The 26,934-nt window shown below is 45.9% G+C and overlaps 1 protein-coding gene across 1 annotated transcript in view; it reads right to left on the reverse strand.

Annotated features, from left to right (window-relative positions):
* The window catches only part of celf2 (cugbp, Elav-like family member 2), a 188,734-nt gene extending 162,367 nt beyond the window's left edge, over nt 1-26,367 (reverse strand). Inside the window, exon 1 of the mRNA XM_030045558.1 lies at nt 26,201-26,367. Coding sequence (XP_029901418.1) covers nt 26,201-26,253 — 53 coding nt within the window. The 5' untranslated portion in view covers nt 26,254-26,367. The remainder of the gene's footprint in view (nt 1-26,200) is intronic.
* Between the last annotated feature and the right edge of the window lie 567 nt (nt 26,368-26,934).

Below are 26,934 nucleotides of genomic sequence, written 5' to 3' on the forward strand. Positions count from 1 at the left end.
GATATTAGTTTGACCCTTGGTATTAACGTCTGTTATACTGAAAAGTAAGCCAAGTGTGTGTTGCCCCAACCTAGACCTGCAGATGTTTTGGAATTGATATTTTCTTTTAAAGAGTTTGGAAGGCAGGTGATGAGGAGGAAAAGAGGCCAGAGGGAGGAGGAGAGGAAGCAAGAGGAGACGACGGGGGGGTTAAAAACGTGAGGAGAGGAGAGCAGGGAAGAAATTCAATATATTTTTAATCTAGCGGATGTAATCAGATTATGCGTCTGCCAGGAGCGACGTATTTCATAAGGAATAACCAGTTTCGGGGAGGGATGTGGGAGCGCAGTGGCGGGGAGGGGCGGCGGAGACGGGCACTTTGGCCGGCCGATCTACATCGACACTGACAGATTCTAATAAATGCGCTGGGAGGCGCCCGGAGAAACACAATGCCGTGTAATCATTTTATCATGACAAACCGGAATTCCAATGCCGTCCCATGTGAGCCCAGCCGGGAGAAAATTGAATTAGTTTAACTGTGAATTGCTCATGCTTGGGGAATGGGGAAGAGGAGATGGGGGACAGGGGGGGAAGAGGACAGACAGAGTAAGAAAAGGGAGGGAAAGAAGAGAAAAGGATTTGGCCTGCTTTAGTTTTGGCTGGGCCCGTGGTCTCCTGGGGGGTGAGACACTTTCAGAGAGCAGCTCTGGTTTCGGCAGCTGCTAGCTAACTGCTCTAACTCAGAGACCCAATACTGACGCATTAGAGCCCTGCATGACTTAGCTCTGCAGAAAACACATTACACACTTGTTAAGAGAGACGTGGACACCCTCGAGTCAGGGGGAGCGCCAGTAAACACAGGCCTGCACATCTGCGAGCACATGCACTCACCAACCCCCAACACACACACACACACACACACACACACACACACACAATTACACATAGTACAGATGTTTCTATTACTGTCCCTGTGGAGAACTTAAATTCACTTTATTTACTCCCTAACCTTGAAACTAACCTGAAAGGAATACAGGAACCTTTAGGAAACTGGCCTGTTTGTCAACTTAGCTCTTAAGTCATGAGAACATGGACGTCTAAATCATCCAGGAGCTCCATGCTAAAACTGCAGCATCCACTATGTTGAGTGATAGATTTTTTTTTTTTTTTTTTTTAAAGTGAGCATGCATTTGTCCACTGCTATAATTTCACTCTCCAGCCACCCACCACCTTCAATTCCTATGGAAACGGGGGAAGTGGTTGCTGCTGCTGCACAACAGTAAGCTGTTTTTCTGTAAGGTTTCAAATACATTTACTAATCTCCTACACGAAACTGCCAGACTTAGACACATACCATTAGTTCTCATTTTCTCACTTTTGAGAGAACGCTGGTGGCCTGAGATCACCCTGCACACTCTGTGCTAAGGAGTTAGCACTGAGCACCAGGGCCAGCGGTCTGCACACACGGATGATTTTAGTGTCACTGTTCTCGTTCTCGTCTAGTGTCCTGGTGTTATTACTTTCACCCTAAACCTTAACCTAACACACACCTAACCTTATAGGACTATACTGGTGCTTTTATACGTTTGCTTTTTCAGTACAATTTACCCACATTCACAGTTTACCTCGCAACAAACCATTTTGCGAATCATTCAGGGGTACTTTTTCCACAACACAGACTTCACAACATAATCAAAATGCCCTCATTTTTATTTATTTAATTTTTTTGGGTAAACACTCATGAACCACAGAATTGTAATCCAGTAATCATTCGCTGTGGAAAGCAAATGCTTCCCCAGGGACGTTTTTTTTTTTCACCCAATTTTAAGTCATCAAAACACAACAGTGTTGCTACTTTTAGGAAAACTAATGCGGACGACTTTATTTTTGGTGAAGGAGTACTGGTGTTAAGACAGGTTGAAGTCTGTGACAGTTCATTTTCATAATGTTGTGGAATGAATGGAAACCAATGCCTCTATAAAATGTGAGAAAAATTATATATCAGTTCTAAAATATGACTGCTTGCTTTGACAAAAATTAGCAGGACATTAGGCTAAACATGCAAAATGTGGTCATTTAACTCTAAATCCATATTGTAAAACTGAGTTGTAAGATACGTGGTTGCAGGAATGAGAACCAGTACAATGGCTTCACTATAGAGGATTTTCTCCTCATCTTTCCATCCTTACGGAGCCATTTGCCCCTTGTCGGGATACAAGAGAACACGCACACACACACACACACACACACACACACACACACACACACACAATCGTATGTGGCCTACTGCGGCCTGTCTCTTAGATTAGGGCCTGTCAGGGTTCCAGGGTCGCTACGGATACGACCCAGATGCCACAGCAACGCAGCAGCATGTCGCTGTGGAAACGGAAAGTGTTGACTGCTGGGAGATAAAGGGCTTGATTCTTCTCCCCACTGAACACATCACAGAAAGGCAAGAACATGGAAAGGCTCAAGGGGAAGATCAAACACACACACACACACACACACACACGAAGATCGTGTGTGTGGGTGTGTCTGTGTGTGCGTGTCTGAGTGTGTGTGTGTGTGTGCGGAAAAAGAGCTCCTTCCTCAAATCCTCTTTCTCTCTCTCTATCTCCCTCTTTCTCTGAGACTCTTACACAATCCCTTTTCTCTTCTTTCCCCCCTCACTCTAGCACTCCTCCACTCATTAATATCACGGCTCTGACCCCGGCCAATGAGGATGAGGCAGGGATTTGCATAATTAGCCCCACTTGGTGGACAAGTCCCACTCCAGACCCTATGAGAGCGTCTCTAGTGGGCTTGCTCACTTTCACATGTAGGAGTCTGCATATAGTTAGATAACCACTGCCAAGAGAGGAGAGGAAGTGCCAAACACATGACAAGGAAACAAAAGAAGCCATGTTGTAGGTTTTGTGGTAACGAGCCGTTGTCCCGGCCTCAAGGAAGATACGAAGAGGAAAATATAGGGACTATGACATTAACATTGTTTCCATTTAAACGCCAATTTATGTTTGACCAAACTGTTGAAACGTGGCAGAAAGAAAATGTAATTTAGCTACATTTCCATCAGGTGCGTGGAAATGAACAAACAGCATACAACAAAGTGGTTATTATTCTTTAATGTCAGCTCATTTTGGCCACATTTCACGCTCTCAGACCAAACAAAACAAAACACAGCAAAAAAAAAAAAATGCACACAATGTTCTGTAATCTGAAATGAGGAAGAAATTCAAGTTTATTTAATAAGTTCATTTTTTGTGTGTCAGATCTGTACTCAAAAGAACAAGAAAAAGGCAAGTTGACAAACGCTTTCCTGTTCGTGTACACGTGCGAATATTTAACAGCTGAAAGTCATGAAAGCCAGTCCGGATCTCTCATCCTGTCACTGCGTTCGTTTAGTTAGTTGCGTGCACATACACCATTTCTGGGAAGTTGACAGACATTTTACAGAAAGCCTTTGGCTGTAAATGTCGCTATGTCGTTTATTTGACAAATGTGTTTCCCTTGACATTTATTGCATAATTTCTTTATTGACAAAAAAACTTTTTTCGCCTCAAGCGAGCGAGAGAACTTTTTTTTTTTTTTTTTTTTTTATACTACTGTGGAAGTTTTATCCAAATTTGCCATTTCTGGTTAGGCTTCTCCATTCCGACTTCCTAATTTGATACATCATGATTCCCATAAAGAAAGCTTGGATGGAAAGGCAGCTTTTGTCACCCCGCAGGAAGAGAGATAAATGGACTGGTGCAAGGGAGACAGAAAGAGGTAGAGGAGTAAAGACCTTAACAAGTAAAGGCTTCTGGATTGATTACAGACCGACAACCAGCTGGGCAGTGAAAGAATCCATGTGTTGTACATCAGGGAGGCCGAGGGGAGAGGAGGCGCAGGAGATGGATGGATGAGGGAATGGATGGATGGATGTAACGAAGGCTAGATGTGCAGAGGAATACCATTAGTGAAGGGAGCACTGCGAGAGCACGTCCAGACAGAGCGATCCAAAGCCCCGGGGACGTCGGCCTTTATCGCACACACACACACACACACACACACACACACAGGCACACACACACTCAAACTGGAGCACCTCCCATACATGTTACAATCCCCCATACCATTAGCTCATAAGAAACATTGTTTATTGGGATTTGTCGTGCTATGCTGCTTCCTAGAAAACAGCAGTGCCTAGTTATGAAGTAATAGCCCTAATCAGCGGCTGGCGCGGTGCCTGAACCTGGGCTCGCAGCACACCATCGCTGTTTAGTTTTCTCCATGGATACGGGGAAGACGTCCCGGGAACACTCCCACCTCATGACAGCATGCCCCAAAAGTAGGAAAAATGAGGTCCGGTGTTGTTTCAGAAGTCTGGAATGAAGTGCTTATGTAAGTTCAGAACAGACAAGGCACGAGGCCACGGGTACACGAGAACTGCATTTGGACGATCACATCTTGTTTCACTTCGTTCCGATACAGCTGGTGTGCGACGGGGAAGAAAGACAGACTTACACAGGGAGACGGAGAGAGATGGGAATGGGGAAGTGGAAGACAACAAGCAAGGGTACTTCCAGAGAGGAGACATCTCGAACACTTAGAACTTGAACCTAAGGACGTCATTCCTTGAGAGGTGGCATCTGAGCCGAACTCCTATGGAAAGACAGGATTTGTCACATAGCGTGGTGAGGTGAGGGGGGATGGGCTGTAAGACGATGCCTGCAAAACACCGAGAAACATGGGAAACATCGAAACGAGAAGGGGGGAAGGTAATCCGTGGTAAGTCATGAAGGAAATTTATGTGGGTGCTAAAGTCCAGCTGTGCTGTCTGTCTCTTGGCATCTGTGAGAGATTTTAACAGCAGGACGCCAGACATATAGAGGCTCGCGCTGCTTGCCGAGTGTGAATATATTGAGCGAACACCACCGGTATGAAACAAGGATTAAACAGAGCACTGTCCCTGAACTCCGTTAATAGGGTTCAATACAATGAGACTTAGAGGGCTGCAATTGACCCGTGATAACCCAGCCACTTCACGGTCTCTCTCCTTGTCTTGAAACTCTACTTGGCAAAGCTCTGAGGCCCAAAACACCACACAATTATGAAAGTTATTTGCTTGCCGGTGAAGACGACATTATGTGAGAGCCTTTTACAAGGTCGGGGAGAATTTAAAAATGTCATAGGTATGGGTTTTATAAGTTCTTCTTGAGTGTGGTTGCTATGTTCAACAGTAAAACTGTAGATTTATGATGCTGCCAACTGCATGTGGGAATATGAGACCTTGACACCTGCCACTGCAAGCCTGCCTTGTGAGGAGGTTGACCCTGTAATATGGCACTATACTGCAAGTGGAGCATAAAGGCCATGCTAACAAGCTGGTACATACAGTACTCCAGTTAGACTACTGCATCTAAAATGGCATCCACACATTGGAATTCTGGTGGATTGTTGGAAATAACATATTCATGAGCCATAATGGCGCCCATGAACTTGCTTTGTGCAAGGGTGACAGCCAATCCCTTACCGCCACCATGGCCTTCAACATACAGCTCAGTCTGCAGTACATCTGTAACCTTCTCAGCAATATCTCCATCGCGGCAGCTGCAGGCTCAGGTCGAGAGAGCGTCAGCGGATCAAGTGTGGAAGCAGAGCGTGAATGGTGAGGCTGGAGGGTGCAGTCTTAATCGTCTCTACCTCCCCTTCCATCTCTGCTCGTCTCCACCTCATTCTCTTTCTCCTGCAGTCACTCGGACCGATCAGCCCGCGAAGGAGTGTGAAATAACGGCCCTGGGATCTCATCCATCAAATCCACGTGGAAGGCCCTGGAGGGCTGTGTGGAGAGCGGCGGCCGCATCTGCTATCGCAGTAAGACAATGAAAGCGCAGGGCCTCCATCTTCACAAAGATACTATCAAATTAAAGATGTCCATCATGGATCACATCACTGGCTACCAATATGGTTTGACAGATTACTTTAGAGGCTGCTAAAATCACCATGAAAGTAGCATGTAAGATAGATGGCTATAAAGCTAGAAAACAGGGAATAGAGACCTAGTGTTGGTCCAGATTTTCTCTGTGTAATACACTAACTTTGAGCTCACAGTGCTAGTCTCCTCCACAGCCCTCCACTCCGAAGAGCTTTAATCTCCCACCGGGCCTCTGGGCGACCCATCCAACACACATTTGCATACATCTGCATATTTCCCATTAAGCTCCACTTGTTGCCTTTTCATGGAAAACTCGGATATGGTGATGATCACCCTTGCCGGTAATGGTCCTATCTCTCTCTCTCTGCCTCTTCCTTTCGTCCTTTTTTCCCTAACTTTTTTTACCATCCCTTGATCCCTTGTTTCCGCTCAATCGCCTCGCTCTGACTCGCTCTCCTCTCTTTATCTCCCTTTCTCTCCCTCTATCTCTCTGTCATAGGCTGTGTGAAGGGCTGTGATCAGAGTGTAGTATGGAGGTCTGATCCGGAGACAAAGGGAGAAGCTCCCAGTCACAGAGTTAGATCAGCGGCGCTAGCTAAACCATCTGGGGCCACTGACAGCCTCAGGCCAGAGAGAAACACAATAACAAGACAGAAGAAATGAATTCGGTGCACAATGGCCATGACTGAACAGACTAATTAGATTAATATGTGATCAACTATTCAATTAGGCCCATTCAGTGGCAGAGCTCAAGAGGTATGGATATATGCAAATGAAAACGGTAAGCACAAATCTGGAGTAAATACCATCATGAATGAATGAACGAAAAAATGAATGAATGAACCAGCAATAAAAATATAGATATCATGTCATGCATGCCTGTATATAGAAAATCAGAGTACATGTGGTTATGGAAGGGCTGAGCTAAATGATCTGAGTTAAATTAAGGTGGGTTAAAAGAACTAATGTCACTGTTCTTTGATGAAAGATGTATGTTTTCCCTACATTCCCATGACTTCCTTTCCAAAGACATGCAAGGTGATCAGGACACTTTAAACTATGATATTCCCTTAAATTTCCCCTTAAGCAGCTTCAAAGTTAGATTTTTTTCCCCACCTTGTATGACAATGTCACATCTATATTCTGTATCTGCAGGCTGCAGTGATTCACTGAAGCTACTTTCCACTTACACTGAGTGAAATATTCAAATCCAAGATGCCATTGTTTATAGCTGCAGCATCACATCAAAGAGAAAAAAATCAAGATGTCTTGTGCATTATTTTACACACATTTCCCTGTAATTCAGCAGAACATATTTGCTATCTTTGGAAACCTTAGGATCTACGCTAGAATTTCAAATAAAGTTGTGTGGGTTTGAACAACGCTCATCTGCACAGCATGCATTTGTAATGACAAACTCTCTGATGGGACCTGTGGGATTGAAGAGGTTAACTGCCTATAGGCGTGAATGTCAGTGTGTTTGTCTTTCCTGCCTTCCACCCAGTGCATGCTGGGATGCTGCTTCAGCCCTCCACAACCCTGAAAAGGATTATGTGGGTAGAAAAAAAAATGAATGAATGAATGAGTGGATATTTTCTAGGGTAACATTCGATCCAAAGCTTATTCAGCACCAGCTACTGGGAAAAAACTGTATGACTATCCTCTAAATAAAATGAAAGCAAATGGCTTGATTAGTTTCCTTAGGAATGCAATGGCATCAACATCCAAGGGTACTGAATGGGGACCAATAAGGTGGAATTCACACACACACACACACACACACACAAAAAAAAAGTCCCAGCACCACCTTTCCCCGGCCGCTTCTCTATGATGTTTAATTTTCTGTGGGGCGCTAATCAAGCGCCTGTCTCCACTCATGAATTTAGCAGCAAACCTCAAGCATTTAAATGTGCATTTAATTGCGTTGGTTCTGGAAGCGTCGTTAAGTAAGAGCTTGGAAATACATTTCTTAATGCGACTTAGTGATGCCCGGCAAATCAAAGACCATCAAGCGAATTAATGAGGGCGAGCGGGGAGCGCATTAAGAGAGGAGACGGAGCGCCTCCATAAACAAATACATATCTCTCAACTAGACAGTAGACAGAGAGGAAGAGGGACAGAGGGATAATGTGAAATAAATAATAAATACACTCCCCTGTCAATAGGCATAGTACACTTTCCATTCCAGCAGAATATGCCCCGCTTAATAGTGTAAATACACACACACACACATTCACAAACGCACACACACACACACCTTTTCTGCTGTGTTTTTAAAAGGCAGACAGATGCTTCTTCAGCGGCATGCCTTTGCTCTGGTGAATAGAGCTAAGAAAGCTTCTGAAGAAGAGAGGAATGGGCAGAGGTGTATGTGTGTGTGTGTGTGTGTGTGTGTGTGTGTTGGGGGGACAGAGATGAAAAAGAAGAGAACTAGAAATATGAAACCTTCCTGGTTATTAAAAGCTGTCTTGCGAGGGCAGCGCTCCTGTCGTTAAGTACTCTTTCAATTATTAACGGCACCGCCGCTTTCATCCGCCGGTGTGTGAACGCCAATACAGCTCCGACACACACCCGCGCCGCCTGCCTTTCTCCCTTTTCTTCTTGGCAACAGGCAAACACACACATACACACACACACAGGCTATTCAGCTGCGGAGCTGGTGAGGAGACAGGTCAGCGATGAGAACGATTATATAAAACTCCCTGTTTGGAGACAGCCAGAGACTGTCTGAGGGCCCTTCACTGGAGACAGATAGACAGAGACAAAGAGAATAACTTTATCATCAAGGCGATGTGGGCAAATTCACCTCCAGCGCCGCAACACATATACAAACACGGAGGAGTGCTGCAACCTGAGTGAGCTGTGCGGTCGGCCTCTGGGGGGAGCTGCAGGTAAACACTGACCGCTGACGGAGCCCCCGGTCAGGCCCGATTTGGACCACTTCCTCAACTGTCAAGTGCCAGTCAGGCCTCGGCAATAAAGCGGAGGAGATAAGGAGAGAGATTTGAGATAGTTGGGATTGAGCCACGGGCAATAAGAGAGAGGCGAGAAGCTTTTAGGGTGTTATCCTGCCTCTCTGTTCGCAGCTCCAAATGTTCCTGTGCCACTGCTGAGACGAGGCTCATATGACAGATTACCAGCACAAATGCCGCTCTGGAGAAAACTGGCACAGGGAGAGAGCCCGGCACACCGCCGTCGGATCTGTGTGTGTTGGACTGTGTGTGTGTGTGTGTACAAAGGGAGAGGAATGGGCGTCTGGCGTGATGGTATGATCTTATTTGTGCCCGATGTACTCACAAGCTGAATGTAAGAAGGCGTTTTCTGGCATGGATATACAGTACACTCACTCACACTGACACATGTAAGAGGAACACTCTAATTTCTCTATGATTCACTTTACTATCCCCGTTAGAGATACATAAGAAGGGCTGGTGTAATGATCATTTTCAGAGCTGGTTTTGTCCACATGTCGTCCTTTTGTGCTACTCACTCAACAACAGAAATCCTAGATGAGGTACCCGGGACAAAAACATTTCAAATGGGTGGGGTTTGCGCCTAACTTGAGAAAGAATGTATAAAGAAAGAAAGGACAATATATCATTGAGCAGCTTATGCGCCTAATATAGTGCCAAGTGTGGAAAACTCAGTGGTTGTGATTGTTTTGAATGCATGTGCCACCCCCTCTGTTTATGCCTTATTAAACAGGTTAGTGCCCAAGCCAGGTGCTGAAATATGAGTAATTTGTCTGTTACTAACTTGCTCATATTTAATATGTTGGATTGTGCATTTTAAACTTGCATGTGACCAACATTGTTACGTTTACTGCATGATGTAAAGCATGTTGTGTTGTACAGCTGAATTTCTGTCCTGTCAAAGTTCAAGCTTAAGAGCTATAGTGCCCTTCCCATTGACTGACAATGTTGCTGGCACCAGTGCAAATTTGGAATGCTGTTGCTATGCCATATTGTCCCTTCCTTCCTTATGTTACTCGCTATCTGAGGCTCAGTGACAGGAGCGTGTTCTCGAGCCCCTGACTTACGGCGATGGGTCAGCCATCCTATCTGCAGAAAGTTAGCGGGAGTGTTCGGAGTGTTGGGCCAGTGACCGTGAGCACTGCTTATCGACCATGGAGGGGCACGTTTCCACCCTGGAGAAGGGGCGCAAGGCACTGGGGCGTGCTGACGACCGTCCCGCGGGACTCCTGTCCAATTACAGCTCAAAATGAGCCGGGAGAGCACCGAGATTGGGCTGGAGGCACCAAGGTGATGATGGAGGGAGGGGAGGGGGCTGAGAGAGGGAAGGTAAGGGGGTCTAGGATATGAGTAGCACTTGAAATTAATGGGGCAGGGTGGAGCGGGACTCCCAGGGGCGGGCAGACGGCCTGCTGATCACATTAAGTCCTCCCTGAAGCAGCCATTAGGGGGCGAGAGTTTCCAGGGCAGGAGAGGCACACCGGGCTCCCCAGATCGCTGCCGCTGGGCCGGGGCGGTGCAGCGAGGGGCCTCGGACCACGCAGCAGCGACTGCGGTGATGTAGGTAGAGTTAACTGTGCATGACACTATTAGAGCACGCCAGACACCACTGACGAGTCCACATAATCTTTAAAGCATGATCACATAAATAAGCCGAGAATCTCAAAGAGGGCAATCCAAACTTCATTCTCAACCACATCACGTAAAAAAAGTGACAAATTGAAGGATTTCAGCAAAGATTTTAATAGGCGCTGGCGTTCGGAGGGCTTTCATTTGAAATGTCATATTTGGACGACTCGGGCTCCGAGAGCTATTAAGCAGAAATGTGTTCGTCTATAAAAGAGCTCTTCTGTGTGTGATTGCCATTTAATAGCCGGCCATACGTTCACGCTCCAGTCTCGCTTTAATGTCGCCGCGCACTGGGGCACGTCGGCGCGCGGAGGGAAGGGAACCGAAGGCCTTGAGACATCTCGGCCAAATTACCGTCATCTTCCAAAGTACTGCGTCGAGGGGATGAGATGAAATGTTGTGGTAATGTTGCTGCGGCGGAGTTCATCGCCTGCACGTTCAGTGTGCACACGGGCAGGAAGGGCCAGAAGATATGATGCAGACTGGAATAATAACACACTGACAGAGCTGTGAGCACTTGTGCACACACACTGACACGTACTGTACACACACACACACACACACACGAATTACACTAATAAATCTGTTAGCCAGCATTCCATGCCAATATTGCCCTTTTATTAAAAACCAGCCAGTCACAGTTACTGCTCTAAAATAATGGATATGTTTGTTAATTACACATTTATTATAGAATTGATTAATACTACACTGGCTTGAAGACCTTAACCTTAATTGAGTCATTTTGATCAGATTCCAGCATTAACATACTCTATCATTATTATCACCGAGTTCAAGTTTTAGTGTCATGATGATTTCCATGCAGTGTCAGAGGCTTTTCTTTCAGGACAAGAAGATAATTCTGGCAGAAACACTTCAAAACATAACATAACATATCATAACATGAAGAACATTAAAAGCTGGTATAAAATATAAGCTTCAGCTTAAAGAAATACCTGTATCGTAAAATCCTACCCATTAAAGCCTACAGCCATACACAAGTGCTCTTGTGCACTCATAGTGATGCGCATACACACACACACACTCGCACACACACAAAGACATCCATAGAGAGAGGAAGAGATAGAGAGAAAAACGCATTTAAAGTTTAGCCAGAAGTCGGCGATGCTTTTAATACATACAGTCACATCAATGGCACATTAAGATGGTGTAACCACGGCAACAGACACCGGGATTATGTCAAAGAGAGACACACAAAAGATCCAACGATGCTTTGTTTAAAACACTGGAAACAGTGAGCTGTGAGTGACAAAGCAGGGAAGACGGAGCACTACAAAGAAAGAAAGAGAGAACGAAAGAAAGAAGGAAGGAGAGAAAGAAAGAGAAAAGAAAGAGAGAAAGGAAAAAGAAAGATACAGAGGTCTACAGCAGGGCAGGATTTTCAGCTCCAGCTGTGACTGTGTGTGTGTGTGTGTGTGTGTGTGTGTGTGTGTGTGTGTCTTTACATGTGCTTATGAATATCCTCAATATATTTGACACTCTCTCCACAGGAAAAAGCTAGGGCTCTGTTCCCTGCTTCATATGCATGGCTCACTTAAACACACACACACACACACACACACACACAGGGATATAATGACCACGATGGCTCCAGGGCTGTTCTTGAGTCATCTGACTGTGAGCAGAACATTAAGCAACAGTCCACTCCCATAAAACACACACTGTTTCTACAGCTGCAGTAACACTATCTATTTCTTTCTGTTTCTCTAATGCACCTCACCGCTTTTCCTTTCTTGACATTTCCATCTTTATCCCACTTTTTTTTTTTTTTTTTTTTTTTTTTTTTGGCCTCCGAGAGCCAAATTCAGCTGGGTCAACCACAAGTAAGCCAGCTCCCTCCTAACACCTGGGAGCTACGCAACTCTGTCCCAGCGGGGCGGGCCTGCAGATCCACGGCTCTTTACCCAGGAAAATCTGGTTAATACAAATAAATAAAAGTCGTACTATTTATCGACTTCTGCTGGCGAGAACAGAGCTGCAACAACAAATCTCTGGCACGGCCTTACGGAGGCCTGCGACTGACATTAATCATGAAGTCACATTCTCACAACAGAGATGAGTAAGCCGGCTAATTAAAGACGAGATCCAACAGAAAGGTCTAATGGAGAGGTAATGATGTAAAATATTGGAACAATAACACGATTATGTCATTTACTTTACTGGCTCGAGAAGCAAGTGGCTCGCCACAGTCGGGAGTTTCTTGAAATTTCATTCGGAGGGGAGTTTTTATTTCAAAACAGAAGGCAGGAATATCAATATGGTGAAATAATAACTGATTCGCCGATGTTGATCAATCCCCCTATTGAAGACATCCACACATGGTTATTAGATTAGATTAGATTAGTGCTATGGGATATCTGGTGCCATGTTGCAGCTTGAACTCTTCACCATAGCTACATTTTTTATCTCTTCGAATCCATTTTGCATGCAAATGAGGTTTGATGAGGCCCCATGAAATGTATTGAAAACGTGCTCATAATGCTCAATACACAAAAGTTCAGTTTTCAGCATTGCATTGAATCCATAAATCCATTTAAACACCTGTTTTAATCGTTTACGTTTGATGTGTAGCGCTGCACTTACTTTTAGTGTTTTAAGTTAACTATGCTAGCTTTGATGCTGGAACTAGCTAGTTAATGCCGCATTCCTTTGTACATTGAACTAAGTCGGAACTTGGAAAAAAACGACCTCCTACACGGAATATAGCAATGGAACACCCGAAGGAGTCGGAATTTCAAGACGGGAACTTGGAGCTTTTCGATGTAGATCGAGCTCGTTATTTACGGAGCAGATTCAACATGGCAGCGCCCGCAGTGGAATTTATTTTCCCTTGAATATTGATTTTATCTCGTATTTTGAGTGGAGTGAACCGTTCTATAGACAAGTTTATGAGCCGTTTCCGCTCTACATCCTAAACTCCTCCCATCGATGCAATCCATTTCCATTTTGGCATGCTGGTTTGTTTTTAGCCACAGACATACATAGGTTTTTAGCTAGCTAGCTCTGTCCTGCCGACGAAAGGAAATTAAAGATGGATACTTGAAAAAAAAAAAAAAAAAGTGGTTCGGGAACGACGTGTGCGGTAGTGTGCTGGCCTAGTTAACCTGAAGAGTCCACTGATCAGAGTGCCTGATGAGGTTTAGAATCTTGCCTTGTGTCCCTGTCTATCAGCACCCAGCCATGTTGTTCATTAAATACAGATAAACACAACAAATACTGTGTGCATTGTAGTTTTTAATATTATATATGAATATTTTTTATAGTGATGTAATTATGTGGGCTGCTTCTGTATTTTACGGTTTAATACCTGTTAGGATTAAACACGTTCTCTTTCTTGTTGAAGCCATTTGTTTAGTTTCCTCAAAGCAATTCATTCATCCAGTGTTATTAATGTACAGCATGAGCTTACTATGAATGATGAACTGTGTTAAAAGAAACTGTTGCACTAAGGAACATAAGGCCTAGCATTCATGATCGCAGTTCAGTGCAATAATGAAATGAAATTACATTTTTACATTTACGTAAACCTTTATTTTCACACAAACAGTCAAGGTGGTTGAATCGTGTTCCCATTGTAAGGACATAATTATTAAAATTGAAACCTCACGAGCAGCGAGCTACATGTCCAGACGAAGCTGCGTTAGCATGGAAGTTTGTTTACACCGGCATACGCTGTGCAAACCACTTCCGGCGGAAATAAAGTGCATTTTTGTAGGGTAATGGCGCCCCCCGGGATTTGGCGCGTAAACTTGTCTATATGTTGCAATTTCTCATTAGCCCCATGTAATGTTAGCCGAACTGTATTTTGATGCCTTTTCAATAAATTGCGAACGTTATGCTCTCTCCCAGCTAGCTTGCTAACGATGGTGCTAGCCAACGTTAACGTTGGCGCAGTAAACTTGGTTTAGCTGGCTCATGGTTGCTAACGTTGAGGTTACTGAACAATGTTAACTGAATATAAACTAGCCGAAGAAACATTAGCTTTGTGGGGGTGTCCATGTTTGTTTCCGCTACTTCTGACCAAATACAATAGAACACATTTATATTGGAAGTTGGGCTCAACACATTTTTTTTTTAAGTTCCGACTTTGTTTTTTTTACCCAAAGGAATGCGGCATAACCACCACTGACATAACATTAGCAGCTGCGAGCAAAGCAGTAGGTAATTTAATGATAAATGATAAATTAATTTTTGTGTCCGTACATACCTGGTTATAATGACCTGCTACAATGAGCAGCTGTAGCTAAACAGACTCCAGGACCAGGCCTCTGGGGTCTCTGTTCATTAGTTTACATGGCCGCCTGTGATATAATGCGTGTAGGCAGTAGCCTATAGTCTATACTGCACACGCTGCGTCTTTTCATGATCACAAGACAAGACAATAACATTTTATAATGAAGCACATTGTTTTAATTAGAGGCGCTACGAGCTATCCGCTGCCGGCTCTGTTGCTAATATTATCCAAGCAGCCTTTTGTTGCTAAGCTACGTGGAAGTGGAAAACTTCACAGAAAGTGTTTGTATGTTGGAAAAAAAAGTGTCTTTAGCATGAATATGGCCAACATTCGCTGACACTGAAGAACAACAAGTTCACTTTCACCGTGTTTTTCCTCTTCTGGCGTTCAGGAAGTCTGTTTAGTCACTTGAACGCAGCTGACTTGGATTTGAATTTTTTTTTTTTTTTTTGTCGACAACCTAAAATTCGCCTGCCAATTGGATGAAGCATGATGGGAGGGAGGGTTTCGTTGCGTTCACACAGCACAGACATGCTACGATAGGACGCCAGAGAGCAAAAAACAGCCCCGGTTACATCATCCAGTGTTCCCCTTATCCCGACTCCACCCTGCAGCTTTGTTCCTGCTTCAAGAGAGCCTCTCTGTGCATGATGTGTGTGTGTGTGTGTGTGTGATCTCCTTCATGGCATTCCTTGTGTGGAGTCCTTAGGTTCCATTTCTCTGTTGGTGCTCTGGCTTATCTCTCCCCGTTGCAGGTGTCCTATCTGCTGATGGCATACAGCTACATTCATAACCCCCCCCCCCCCCCCCCCCCCCCCCACACCCCTCCCACCCATCTGTATCTGGCTTTAGCCCACACCCCTGCACCCCGCTGACAGACAGAGACAGAGAGCGGAAAGAGGAAGAACGGAAGGAGGTTAGACTGATGTAACAAGCGCCTCTTTTTTTTGGCATTGAAATATCGGTGCACAATATCAGCTTTCGTGCGGCCTCGGTCTCAAAATACTGATGCAATGATGATGATGATTACGCCGATGATGACTCTCAGCCCTCCGCGGCGCATCGGCTTGTCTCACCGCTCAGCTGCGCTCAGACAAGACGCGTTTAACACGAACGCGATCGATACCAAAAAGCTCCCGGCTCCCGCTCTCTTTCCTCTCCTTTATTTCCCCTGCGCTTGCTCTGTTTTTCTTTCTTTTCTGTGTCCCCCCCCCCCCCCCCCCCCCCCCCCCCTTTTGTAACACTCCAGGGTCACCATCTGCATGGCAACACTCACAGCATGACACTTCCATAACCCGGGAGGAACACAGACTTCTCTCTCAGTCTGTCTCTCTCTCTCTTTTTTCGTTCACACACTTCTTTGCACAGGCCACCCATAATTCATTAGCTCTCCCTCTCATCTTCCTCATATACCTCTTCCCGGGGTGCGACTGATATGTTTTTTTTTTTTTTTTAAAGGCTGATACGGGTATTTTCTGCACTGAAAATGCTGATAACCAATATTTTGTGCTGCCATTCAGTGACATGAAATTTGACCATTTTCATGCCTGAAATGTCCCCAGAAAAAAATACAAGAGCTGCGCTTTTTTTTTTTTTTTTTTGCCCCTCGGTGTCAGTGTGGAAAACCCTCTGAAACGGCATGAACAGTGGGCCATGGGACACTGGAAATCTCCTCTGAAATGCAGCAAAATAATGATGATGCTGATGCAATGTGGTGCGCAATCGGACCGAACCGAACTAGTCCAGGCCTCCATCAAATCTGGGGCATCTTTAGAGCACATTTTTCGAAAATTCGACAAAAGTAAATGCACATTTCCATCAACTACGTTACACAAATTAGTTTGAAAACTGTAGGCAATTACATAATCAAAGTTGAGATTGCTGCTCAGTTCTACATGGCTTTATTGTCCTTTAGTGCACTCTCATCCACTGCCATGTTTTTTGTCATTAATGAACCCCTCCACTGAAATTTTCTTCTCATATTTAAATCCCCTAAAATGCAACATTTGTCACTCGAGGGGCGTTTTCACACTCCTCTACTGAAGGAGGAGGTGTGTGCATGCCCCTAAAATCTGAGACTCAGACGTTCCCCGGGCTTCTCCTGAACAAATATGGCACGATTTTGGCGACTGGCGTGAATGATGCCTCCTCGTTCTGTGAACAGAGCTCTGGTCACGAGCGGGCAGAGGAGGTGGGCGGAGACGACTCATAAATAGGCCCATTTTTAATCGGGGCAAGATTTAGAGCTACATTTAAGCAGTTTTAAGGTACAGTGGTCCCTCGCTATAACGCGGTTCACCTTTCGCGGCCTCGCAGTTTCGCGGATTATTTTTAGTGCAATTTTGCATGCTTTTTTTTTTTTTTTTTTACAGCGCATTGTGTTCTGCATCCTGATTGGCTAAGGGAGAGCCCGCGCATTGTGTTCTGCGTCCTGATTGGCTAAGGGAGAGCCCGCGCATTGTGTTCTGCGTCCTGATTGGCTAAGGGACTGTACACCATTGTCAATCTATCTCCTCCGTGCCGTGTCTCCTGTATAGTACCGAATGCGTTCATTCTATAATACTGGACTTATTTTTCTATGAAGGTTTGAACTTTGAGAGTTTAAACAAGAGAGAAAGGTGGGAAAATGTTAATGCCTGTCTGAGAAAAGTGTATAAAGTGTGCAGTGAGGGGTTTTACAGCCTTAAAACATCTAGAATAATTGTAAAAAAATTGTAAAAGCTGACTACTTCGCAGATTTCGCATATTGCGGGTTATTTTTAGAACGTAGCTCCCGCGATAAACGAGGGACCACTGTAATAAGGGATGTTTCCCATAGAAAAAAAATATGTCAGATGATGATCAGAAGTGATTTTTTTTTAAGGGGTGTAATAAATGGCTGCAAATGGCAGTAAACATTAAACAGGTGGATGGAGACCCCATTAAAACCACAGTGGTGCATCACATCCATCGTATCCGAGCCAGACTGCACTGAGTCGCTGATATCTGATTTTTAATAAAAGGCCAATATCAGATCCATGTATCGGTCTACTCGGACTCGTTCCCAGCAGCGGCAGCAGCTTTCTAAATTACAGAAACAAATGAAGCAGTAAAGGCGTCAGCTGCTCTCATGCATGGCCTCTGGCCTTGTGCCGCTCCAGTCTGACCTATCGGATTGATCCCTGCAAGTCCAACTCCAGCTGTGATTGGTCGGTTTCTGATTTACCCTCCGTTCATGTGTTGTCGGCGTTTTTTTTTTTTTTTTTTTTTTTGCGCTACACCTCAAGCTTTCATCAGTCACACACACACACACACACAAAAGATTTAATTCTTTTTTTTTGTCTTCTTTCCACTGGGCAGAGCGCCAATGTTTTTCTTTCCTTCACTGACTCTCACCCCCCCTCCGTTCCATCCTCTTTCCCCTCTGTAACAGCCCCCCCCCCACCATCCAGCCACCCACACACACCCACACACGAACGCACACATACTTACACTCACTAAGCTTTCTGTTTCGATTTGAAGCGAAGGCTGTTTATTTATTCAGACAAGATCTATTTTTCCTCTTTTTTTCTTTTTTTTTTTACATCTCCCCCTCCTTCCTTCCTCGTTACATGGTTGTAGAGGAGCGGCGTGAGAACACAGGGGCAAAAAGGAGAGACGGAGAAAGAAAGGGTAAGTCAGAGTCGGCTTGGAGGTGCGAGAAGAGAGAGGAGGAAAATCGACGATTGAGAGGTGGAGGAGAAATAAAAGGGGGGGGGGAGGAAAAAGGAGGGATGAGATTCTCTTCTTCCTCCTTCCTGCCTCTCTTTCTTAAACCACACGGCACAGAAACACACACACACACACACACACACACACACAGGTTTAAAGCTTCTTTATGGGCCGGGCTCTCATGCACATCGACACACAGCGAGACTGTACCTCTGAGAATAAGACTATAACAAAGTACAGCACTAAAATACAGCTAGAGGGAACGGCTGTTGTGTGTGCATGTGTGTGTGTGTGTGCAGAAAGAGAGCGAGAGTGGTACTGAGAGAGAGAGAGGGAGGGAGAGAGAGATAGAGATAGAGTGCCATGCTCCAGGTGGTGCATTATTAAACAGATTTGTCACTTTGGGCCAATGGTTGTAAGTATGTGCGCGTGTTTGCGTGGATGTGTGTGTGTGTGTGTGTGTGAGTGTGTGTTGTAGGGCACGGGGGGTAATGCATATGTTGTGGTGATTAATTTAAGCTCAGAAAGGAGGAAATAACAAGCGAGCTGCCATCAAAGAAAGCAAGAAAGCAAGAAAACGTCGTCTTATCACTGCTCCTATAGCTCCGGCACACTGAATTTACCCATACAGTCACATTACCTCAGGCTCATTGATTATATACTGTCAGTGCACACACACACACACACACACACACACACACACACACACACACACACACACTCAGTCACGCACACACACGCTCAAGGCTGCGTTGCTCTCCAGCAGGTAGTCATATGAGGTGTTGTGGCTGTGTTTGTAATCCCTCCGGCTGCTGTTGACTAAGCTGATATAAAAAAAATAAAATAAAATAATAAAAAAAAAAAAAACAGGGAAAAAAGGGGAAAAAAAACAACTGCTGCCTCTGCCATGACAAGCAGCAATACTTGTCTTAGTCAAAAATAACATTAAAAAGACAAAAAAAAAAAAAAAAAATCCTTTGTGTGTGTGTCTCTGTGTGTGTGTGTGTGTGTGTGTGTGTGTTAGGAGCTAGTTAGCTGTGTGGCGTCTGTGATCTGCAAGCCTGCGGTAGGTAATCTCACTTTCAGAGCAAATCAGACGAGACGAATGCAGAATCTGGCGACAAATGCAGAGTACAGGGCAGGAGGAACAGTGGGGGAAGCATGCGCGTGCACGCACACACACACACACACACACACACACACACAATTTATCATGTGAGCAGTGTTTAAAAGGACAGAGAGGCAGCATTGTGACTGTGTGAAGTGTAGAAAGACAGAGCTGGGGGCAACGGCTTCTCTCTCTCTCTCTCTCTCTCTCTCTCTCTCTCTCTCTCTCTCTCTCTCTCGCCCCCTTCGCGGCCCCACTGAAGAAACGTATAGAATAAATAATCCAGTTTCAATTTTGGAATGATAGTAGCCAACATCTTGTGCTGATAATTCGCTGTCTGCATGCAAATTTAGCCTTGATTTTAGTGTCTGAAAAGCCCATAAACACAATAAAAGGTGCAGATTTGGAGGCTAAAAAAATAAAAACACTTGGCTCCCTCTAAAGTATTTGTTCAATCTTTAAATTTTGTCATTTTACGCCTCTTAAAAACAAATGTTCCAGAATTCAAGTGTTTCTCCTTTAGAAAAGCCTCTGAAACAGCATTTAGGCCATAAAATACAAAGTGTACAAAACAGAAAAAACATATTCACACATACGCAGGTGACATCTGAATAAAATGTGTTACAATCAACAGACAAAAAAATGTACTACTGATCAGTTCCACAGTAAATATTAGTGATGGAGAGGTTTTCAAAGCTGATATTGATATTCTTTATCGTCCCATCCATAATGATACTGATACTGGTGGATTTACAGCTGAATGACAAACTCCTAGAGAGAAAAGGACACCAAAATGGCAAAATTTCAAAAATGAACCGATTCTAAAAATACGAATCAGACCGAGTCCAGCGCTGATGTCTGTGTGATCAAACTGCATCATGACCGTCATAATGAACAGTGACTGGCTAAAGCACCGGTATCGGCCCCGGATATCGGTGTTCCTCCTGGTTAACAACATCTGCCCGACAGTCGCTCTTCCTCTCCTCCTCCTCCTCCTCCTCCTCCTCCTCTCATCGCCTCTCTCTCCTCTCACTGTAATTTCGGCTCTGCGCGTCGCTTTTCTTATCCCGCTGTCTCTCCCTCCCGTTGTCTCTCCTTTGTGTTTGGTGACGCTCTCCCGGCTGAAATCTGTAATTATCTCGCGCTGATTCCAGGGGGTTCGGAGGAATTCGGCCCTCCCTCTCTCTCTCTCCCTCTCTCTCCCTCTCTCTCTCTCTTTTCCTCTCTTTTCTCTCGTTCGGCCCGCCCCGTCCACCTCCGTCACTCCGATGCTGAATGCAGTATTGTCCCCCCCCCCCCCCGCGCCTTCATGTTACAAAGCCTTGATTGACAGCTGTGGGAAGGCGAGAGTGAATTGTGATGACGCCTGGAGTCCATCAGCCGTCCTCTTCGTTTAAACTTTCTCCGTCGCTCACATGCGATCATCATATGGCGAGACACCCACCGATATAAACACAAGTCAGCTCTGAAAAAGCAGGAATTTATCCGTGTTCCCCCATTATCATATCCCTTGCACTGGTTTGACACTGTTTACTCACCGTTTACTTCAACATTCACTGTGAATTTTCTATCATAAAGAGGAGCACTGGCCTAAAATAGTGTTGATGAATAAAAAAATGCATTTAAACCGAGTTGAGGTGGGCTCCCTCTGCACCGTTACCCCTGTGTGTCCCTCCTTCTGTGATCCCGGCCCGATCGGGACTCCTACCCACAAACAAAGCCCTTCTTTCGCAGCCTAACAAGCGAGAGTGCCCGCGGTGGTATGTGCTCACTGAGGGGGACGGAGGTCAGGGTGGAAAAAACACAAACTGGGTCTCCATCCATCGTTCTCGATTCGTCAGAGGACGTCCAAAAAGCCAAAATCGACCAAATTGGCTCTTGGCCTGACGCAGGACAGACTCGTGAGAATAGCTCCTCGGGACGTTCAGCAGGCACCTGCCTACATCGGCGTCGAGGCGGCAAATTAGGGCAGCGCAGGACGTCCTGAGTCAACCTGCTTTGCCAGCCCACCTCGCAGAACTGCATCCGTCTTGTTTTCACTGGAGACTTTCGGTGTCCTGCGATGGTCTAAATACTGTTTCAGAGGCTTTTCCACTTTAAAAAGTATGAAACTGTGATAGAGGCGCAGAATATTTGTCAATATTTGGGCTTGAAAATGATCCAATTTAAAGATATTGACAATCTGCAGCTTCAGTCCAGTGACTGATACTGGCCTTCAAAAACACATATCAGTCAAAGCCTATTTCTCACAGGACTTGGAGGAGGCAAAAACCCTGAAATTAGAAAATGTGCGCAAAACAGGACATAAAAAGAACAGAGAAATTGAAAGATCCTGAATTCAGGCAGGAAATATCGACTTCCAAGCAAAAAATATCGGTGCTGGCCATCAAATAAACAATATTGGTTTAAACCAGCCGGCGTAATCCTGAAAAGAGACAAGGGCTAGGAGGATGTAGATAAAACACCACACACACACACACACACACACACTTTCCACTCTCACACTCATACACACATTAACATGGAGGGATTTAAAGATTCAGACAGTGGTCCTGGTAATTAGGCAGATGGATTTGTGCCTCACTCCCCGGTCCGGCGGGATAGAAAGCGACACATAATGCAAGCGGACGAACTCTTTAAGTGGATTAATTAAAACCAACACTGCGGGGTCAAAGGTCAAGCCCCCTTTGCTGTCAACCCAACTGCCCCCTCCCTCCGCCCGCCCGCTCCCTGCCTCCTTCCCTCCTCCCCTCGCTCTCCCTCTCTCTCCACTCGAGTTTGCAAGCGGCGCACTCGCGTGGGCGACGCGTTGACGGAGGACTTCTGCGATTGGACGCCGCCGCAAGCGGAGCCTATAGAGGTCGCGGAGGGAAGGCGTCAGCTGACTGAAGGAAAGAAGGAAGGAAGGAAGGAAGGAAGGAAGGACGGTGTGTTTTTTTTCTCTCTCGCGTTAAAGTCGACGTTTGATGAATGCGAGAGGTCAAGATTAAAGACGCGTGCATGCTTCTCAAGTTAGCCGCCACCTCGCTTGGATTGATGACCCCCACCCCAAACACACACACACACACACGCACACACACACACACACACACTGTATCCCTCCACCTTCCTACCATAGCAGGTGTCTCCGTATCTGTACATCCAGCAATTATTTAACCAGACGGTAATAGAATAAAAACCTGAGCTCTCCTCTCCTCTCCCCTCCCTAATTGAATACAGAACACACCTCATCTTCGCCGCGCACATGCGAGATGTGTGTGTTCGCGCGCGTGTGTGTGTGTGTGTGTGTGTGCCCGCACGCACGCACGAGCTGGATGTAATCAGGTGGAATTAATATGCATGCTGTTTCTCATTATGGAATAACCGAACTGCACTTCAGATATGTGACGTGCGCCACGAGAGGCACGGACAGATTTTTAACATCCATAGTGCTCTCTCTGGGATGTGTGTGTGTGTGTGTGTGTGTGTGTGTGTGTGAAATGACACAGTACATAAGATGTGGAGCAAAGATAGCGAACGCAGAGGAGAGGACACACCCTGGCGCAGATCAGATTAAAAGAGCGGCCAGAGGAAGGGGCGCAGGTTTCCACACACACACTTCCATGTTCACACACACACACACACACCGGTCCTTTGACTTTTTCTGTGTTGCGTTTAAGTACCTCCCGTGTCTCCGTGCTGGCATCAACTACTTCCTGCGTCTAAAGTATGAAGTAAATCGAATCAAATTTCACGCGGTAGCATTAATCAGCTTATTGTGCTAATAGATATTGTATGCATATCATGTTGCCTAATTGTGCTCCAGCAACGAGGCTTCATCTTTCATCTGCATCATTAAGTTTGCCTGAAATGTCCTTGTTCACAGATGTGAGCGACGGGACGGTGTTTTTTTTTTTCTTTTTTTTTTCCTTCCTTGTTGCAGGCTCAAATTTAGCCGGCAGAAATCGATTGGATAAACAGTCGACCGGATCGCTCAATCCTTCGCCGCGCTCCACAACAATACACAAAACGCAGGCGAGTGCTGGAGCGTTTGTCATCTATCGAAATTTAGAAAATGGTTATCCAGCTACATCAGGTGTTTGATAAGGTGGAGTGTGTGTGTGTGTGTGTGTGTGGTTAGAAAAGAAGGTTGTCATTCTGCGGCTGCTGAGGGAGTCGCTCCTTATCGCTCCCCCCTTTGTTCGACTGCTTCTGGCGCTCGACAATAACAACACACACACACACGCGCGCGCACGCACACACATGCCTGGGAGAGCGCTGCTAATGGCGTGTTTATGATATGGGTCGTGAATGTGTGTGCGTGTGAAGTGTGTGTGTGTGTGTGTGTGAGCGTGACGGAGGTGAGTCTCATTAGGGAAAAAGCGTTCCTGCCTCAGAGAACGGTACACAGAGGCGCTTCATTATAATAGACTATAGAGAAGTGTGTGTGTGTGTGTACTCATTTGTGTCTGGCGGTGAGGGAAAGAGTGTGTGTGTGTGTGTGTGTGTGACCCCTAGAGAGTGTGAGCGGTGGGCCGGCGGTAAGCTGGTCTTTATTAAGATGCGTCGTCTTTGGAGAGGGACAGCTGCTCCTGCCGCTAATCTTAAAGAACAGAGGTTTAATAAAGAGAAAAGAGAGAGAGAGAGAGAAAAGGACACGGAGAAAAAGAGAGAGACTCCTTCCTTTTCCTCTTTTCCTCATCCCTCCCTCACACGCCACACTGCATCCATCCCGGCGGCTGATCGGACCCGGCCTGCTCTGCACTGCCAAGCGGCGACGGAGAGGCACAGTGGCCAAAAATGATGGAAAAAAAAAAAAAATGAGTTCAAATTTCTCCCCTCCCCTTTTCGTCGATATGAAACGTGACCCCCATCGCCATGACCTTTCACCTTTAAAACACACACACACACACACTCGCTCGCTGCTGCTGCTTGCCTCTGAGACCGATGTGATTGCCATAAGCCGAGCTGAAATGAACCAAAAGTGTCATTTTTAATGGCTGACTGATACCAGGAGAAGTGTCCCCGTTAACCAAACAGACCCGCAAAGGAGGAGAGCGCGTCCGCGGAGAAACACTGAGCCTCTGCCACGTCTATTTATACGAGTGTGTGTGTGTGCAGGTCAGCTGCATGCCCTATTTCATGGTCCCGTGGTCCGGACGGTCATCACCACTTGGTTGGAAATGACATCATTTACACCCTTCGCCCCCCCCCCCCCCCCCCTTCCTGCACCCCAATCCCCAGCAGCGGTTCCCTGAAATATGCCTGCTCTACATTACTCTACTCATTTTTCTATTTTGGATTTGTGGATAATGATATGGAAGTGGTGATGGAACGAGGAGGGGGGGGGTGTAAAAATGATAAAAGAGGGGAGAGGCAGCATTAAAAGAATAATTTGAGGGTCTTGAGGGTTCTGTCTTCCTCTCTCCGTTTCTAAAATAGAATTTGCGATCGTCCCTGCTGCCGAGGAGTCTGTCGGGGGAATAATGACTTATTTATCAAATGGCTGAAATATTCAGGGACAAGGCCTTTTAAATTTCAGCTTTTAAATTCATAGGGTTTCCGCTGAAAATGCCTAATGACAGTGAATGTATTCATAGTGATTTGCAGGTCCGAGATAGCCCGTGTCCTGTGAGTCATGGATTAAAAAAAAAAAAAGACAAGACTCCACAAGAGACAGAGAGGAAGAGAGAGAGGGAGAGAGAGAGAGAGAGAGGAGGGAGAGAGAGTCCTCACTCAAGGTGTGCTGTGAGGTTAAGACACTTTCACCTTTGACCTGCAGCCTAGATGGAAAGAAGGGCCCCGTTACGTGTAATGCCAATCAGGCTCCTGTGAAAGGAAGACGGCCTCTCATGTGTGCCAGGAAGTAAACTGCTCTCTTGTTGGAAAACACGCTCTGCAGTGCAGGAGATAAGAGGCAAGAAATGTAATGTTCCCTAAATGTGCTCTGTTACAGGCAATCAGCCATGAGTAAATGTTTCAAGATAAATTCCTTGAGGTACTTTTTTTCTCTTTTGGCAGTGGGGGCTGTTCAGCGTTAGAGGGACCAAGAAAAAAAAAGAGAGGGTGGAGTGGTAGTGGGGGGGTGATGGTAGTGGGGAGGGGTGATGATGATGATGATGATGATGATGGTGGTGATAAATTAGTGTTATTCTTACTTATGCACCGGGATGGACGGAGTGGGGGGGGGGGGGGGGGGGGGGGGGGGGGTGATGAAGAGCAGCTCAGGGGTTAATGAGATGTACGGCTGAGACGGAGCAGCTTGCATGCGTCAGACCCATGACAGCACGGAGGAGGAGAGCGACACCAACTACAGTAAGAAAGTAAAGCCCGCTCGTCCTCGACTCGACTCCCGGGACTCGGCGGCGCAAATTCGGCCCGAGACGGCGCATTCCGTGCGTAATTACGCACCCGCGGCGACAGCACCGGCGTTCGGAACCCGGGCGACCCTCCGTCTCCGCCGCGTCCCACCCTTTTTTTTTTTTTTTTTTCCTCACCAAAAAACCACGACACTTCTCCTTCTCTCTCCCTGTCACCCTCTCTCACTCACTCTCTCTCTCTATGTACCCCCCCACCTCACTCCCGCCCCCCCTCCTCTCCTCGCCCGCTCCCTCTCCTTCCTATCGCACCGTTCACAAATGGCGAGGCTGTGGAGAAACTGGCCGGGCGCTTACCTTAACACGTTCCAGCTTTTCAGTGGGTCCAGGTCTGAAATTATAGAAACCATGGTCGACCGGCTGGGCAGCACTGGGAGAGGGAGGGGGTGCGATAGAAAGATCGAAAGAAAAAGCGGCGCAAGGGCTGTAACTCCGTCTGCGAATGACAGCAATTGCTCGGATGCAACCCGTCCTGGTTGTTCAGTGGGTGATGAGCGCTGTCACAGCTCTCTCTCTCTCTCTCACTCTCTCTCTCTCTCGCGCTCACTCTCTCTCTCTCTCTCTCTCTCCCTCCCTCCGCCCCCTCCTGTACAAAGCCTGCGCTCTGCAGACGCGTCTCCAACCTTCCTCTGGCCCTTATTGCGCGGGGAGGGAAGGGTGCTGGAAATGCAGGGATGTGCTGTAGGGGAGGGTAAACCCCACCTCGGAAACTCATTTTACTCACCTTGTTATTAGGGGGACAGTGGAGTTGACCCACCTTTTAGCGTGAGTGGGGAGTTGAATTTACCCACATAAGGGAAGTAGAGTTTAACCATCTTTTAAAAGCTGGCATGCTGTAAAAAAAAAAAAAAGAAAGAAAGAAAGAAAGAAAGAAAAAACAAGAAAAGAAATGCCCATGCAATCTGTCAGCCTCATGTTTAGTCTTGAGTTATTCTTTTTGTTGAAACAAGTGGAAATGGTATTACATAGATCACTTTGGTATACCAATTCATGACTTTGTGTCCTACACTGAAAAAAACAAAAAACAAAAA

Source organism: Myripristis murdjan, chromosome 23, assembly GCF_902150065.1.
Source record: "Myripristis murdjan chromosome 23, fMyrMur1.1, whole genome shotgun sequence".
NCBI classification, from domain to species: domain Eukaryota; kingdom Metazoa; phylum Chordata; class Actinopteri; order Holocentriformes; family Holocentridae; genus Myripristis; species Myripristis murdjan.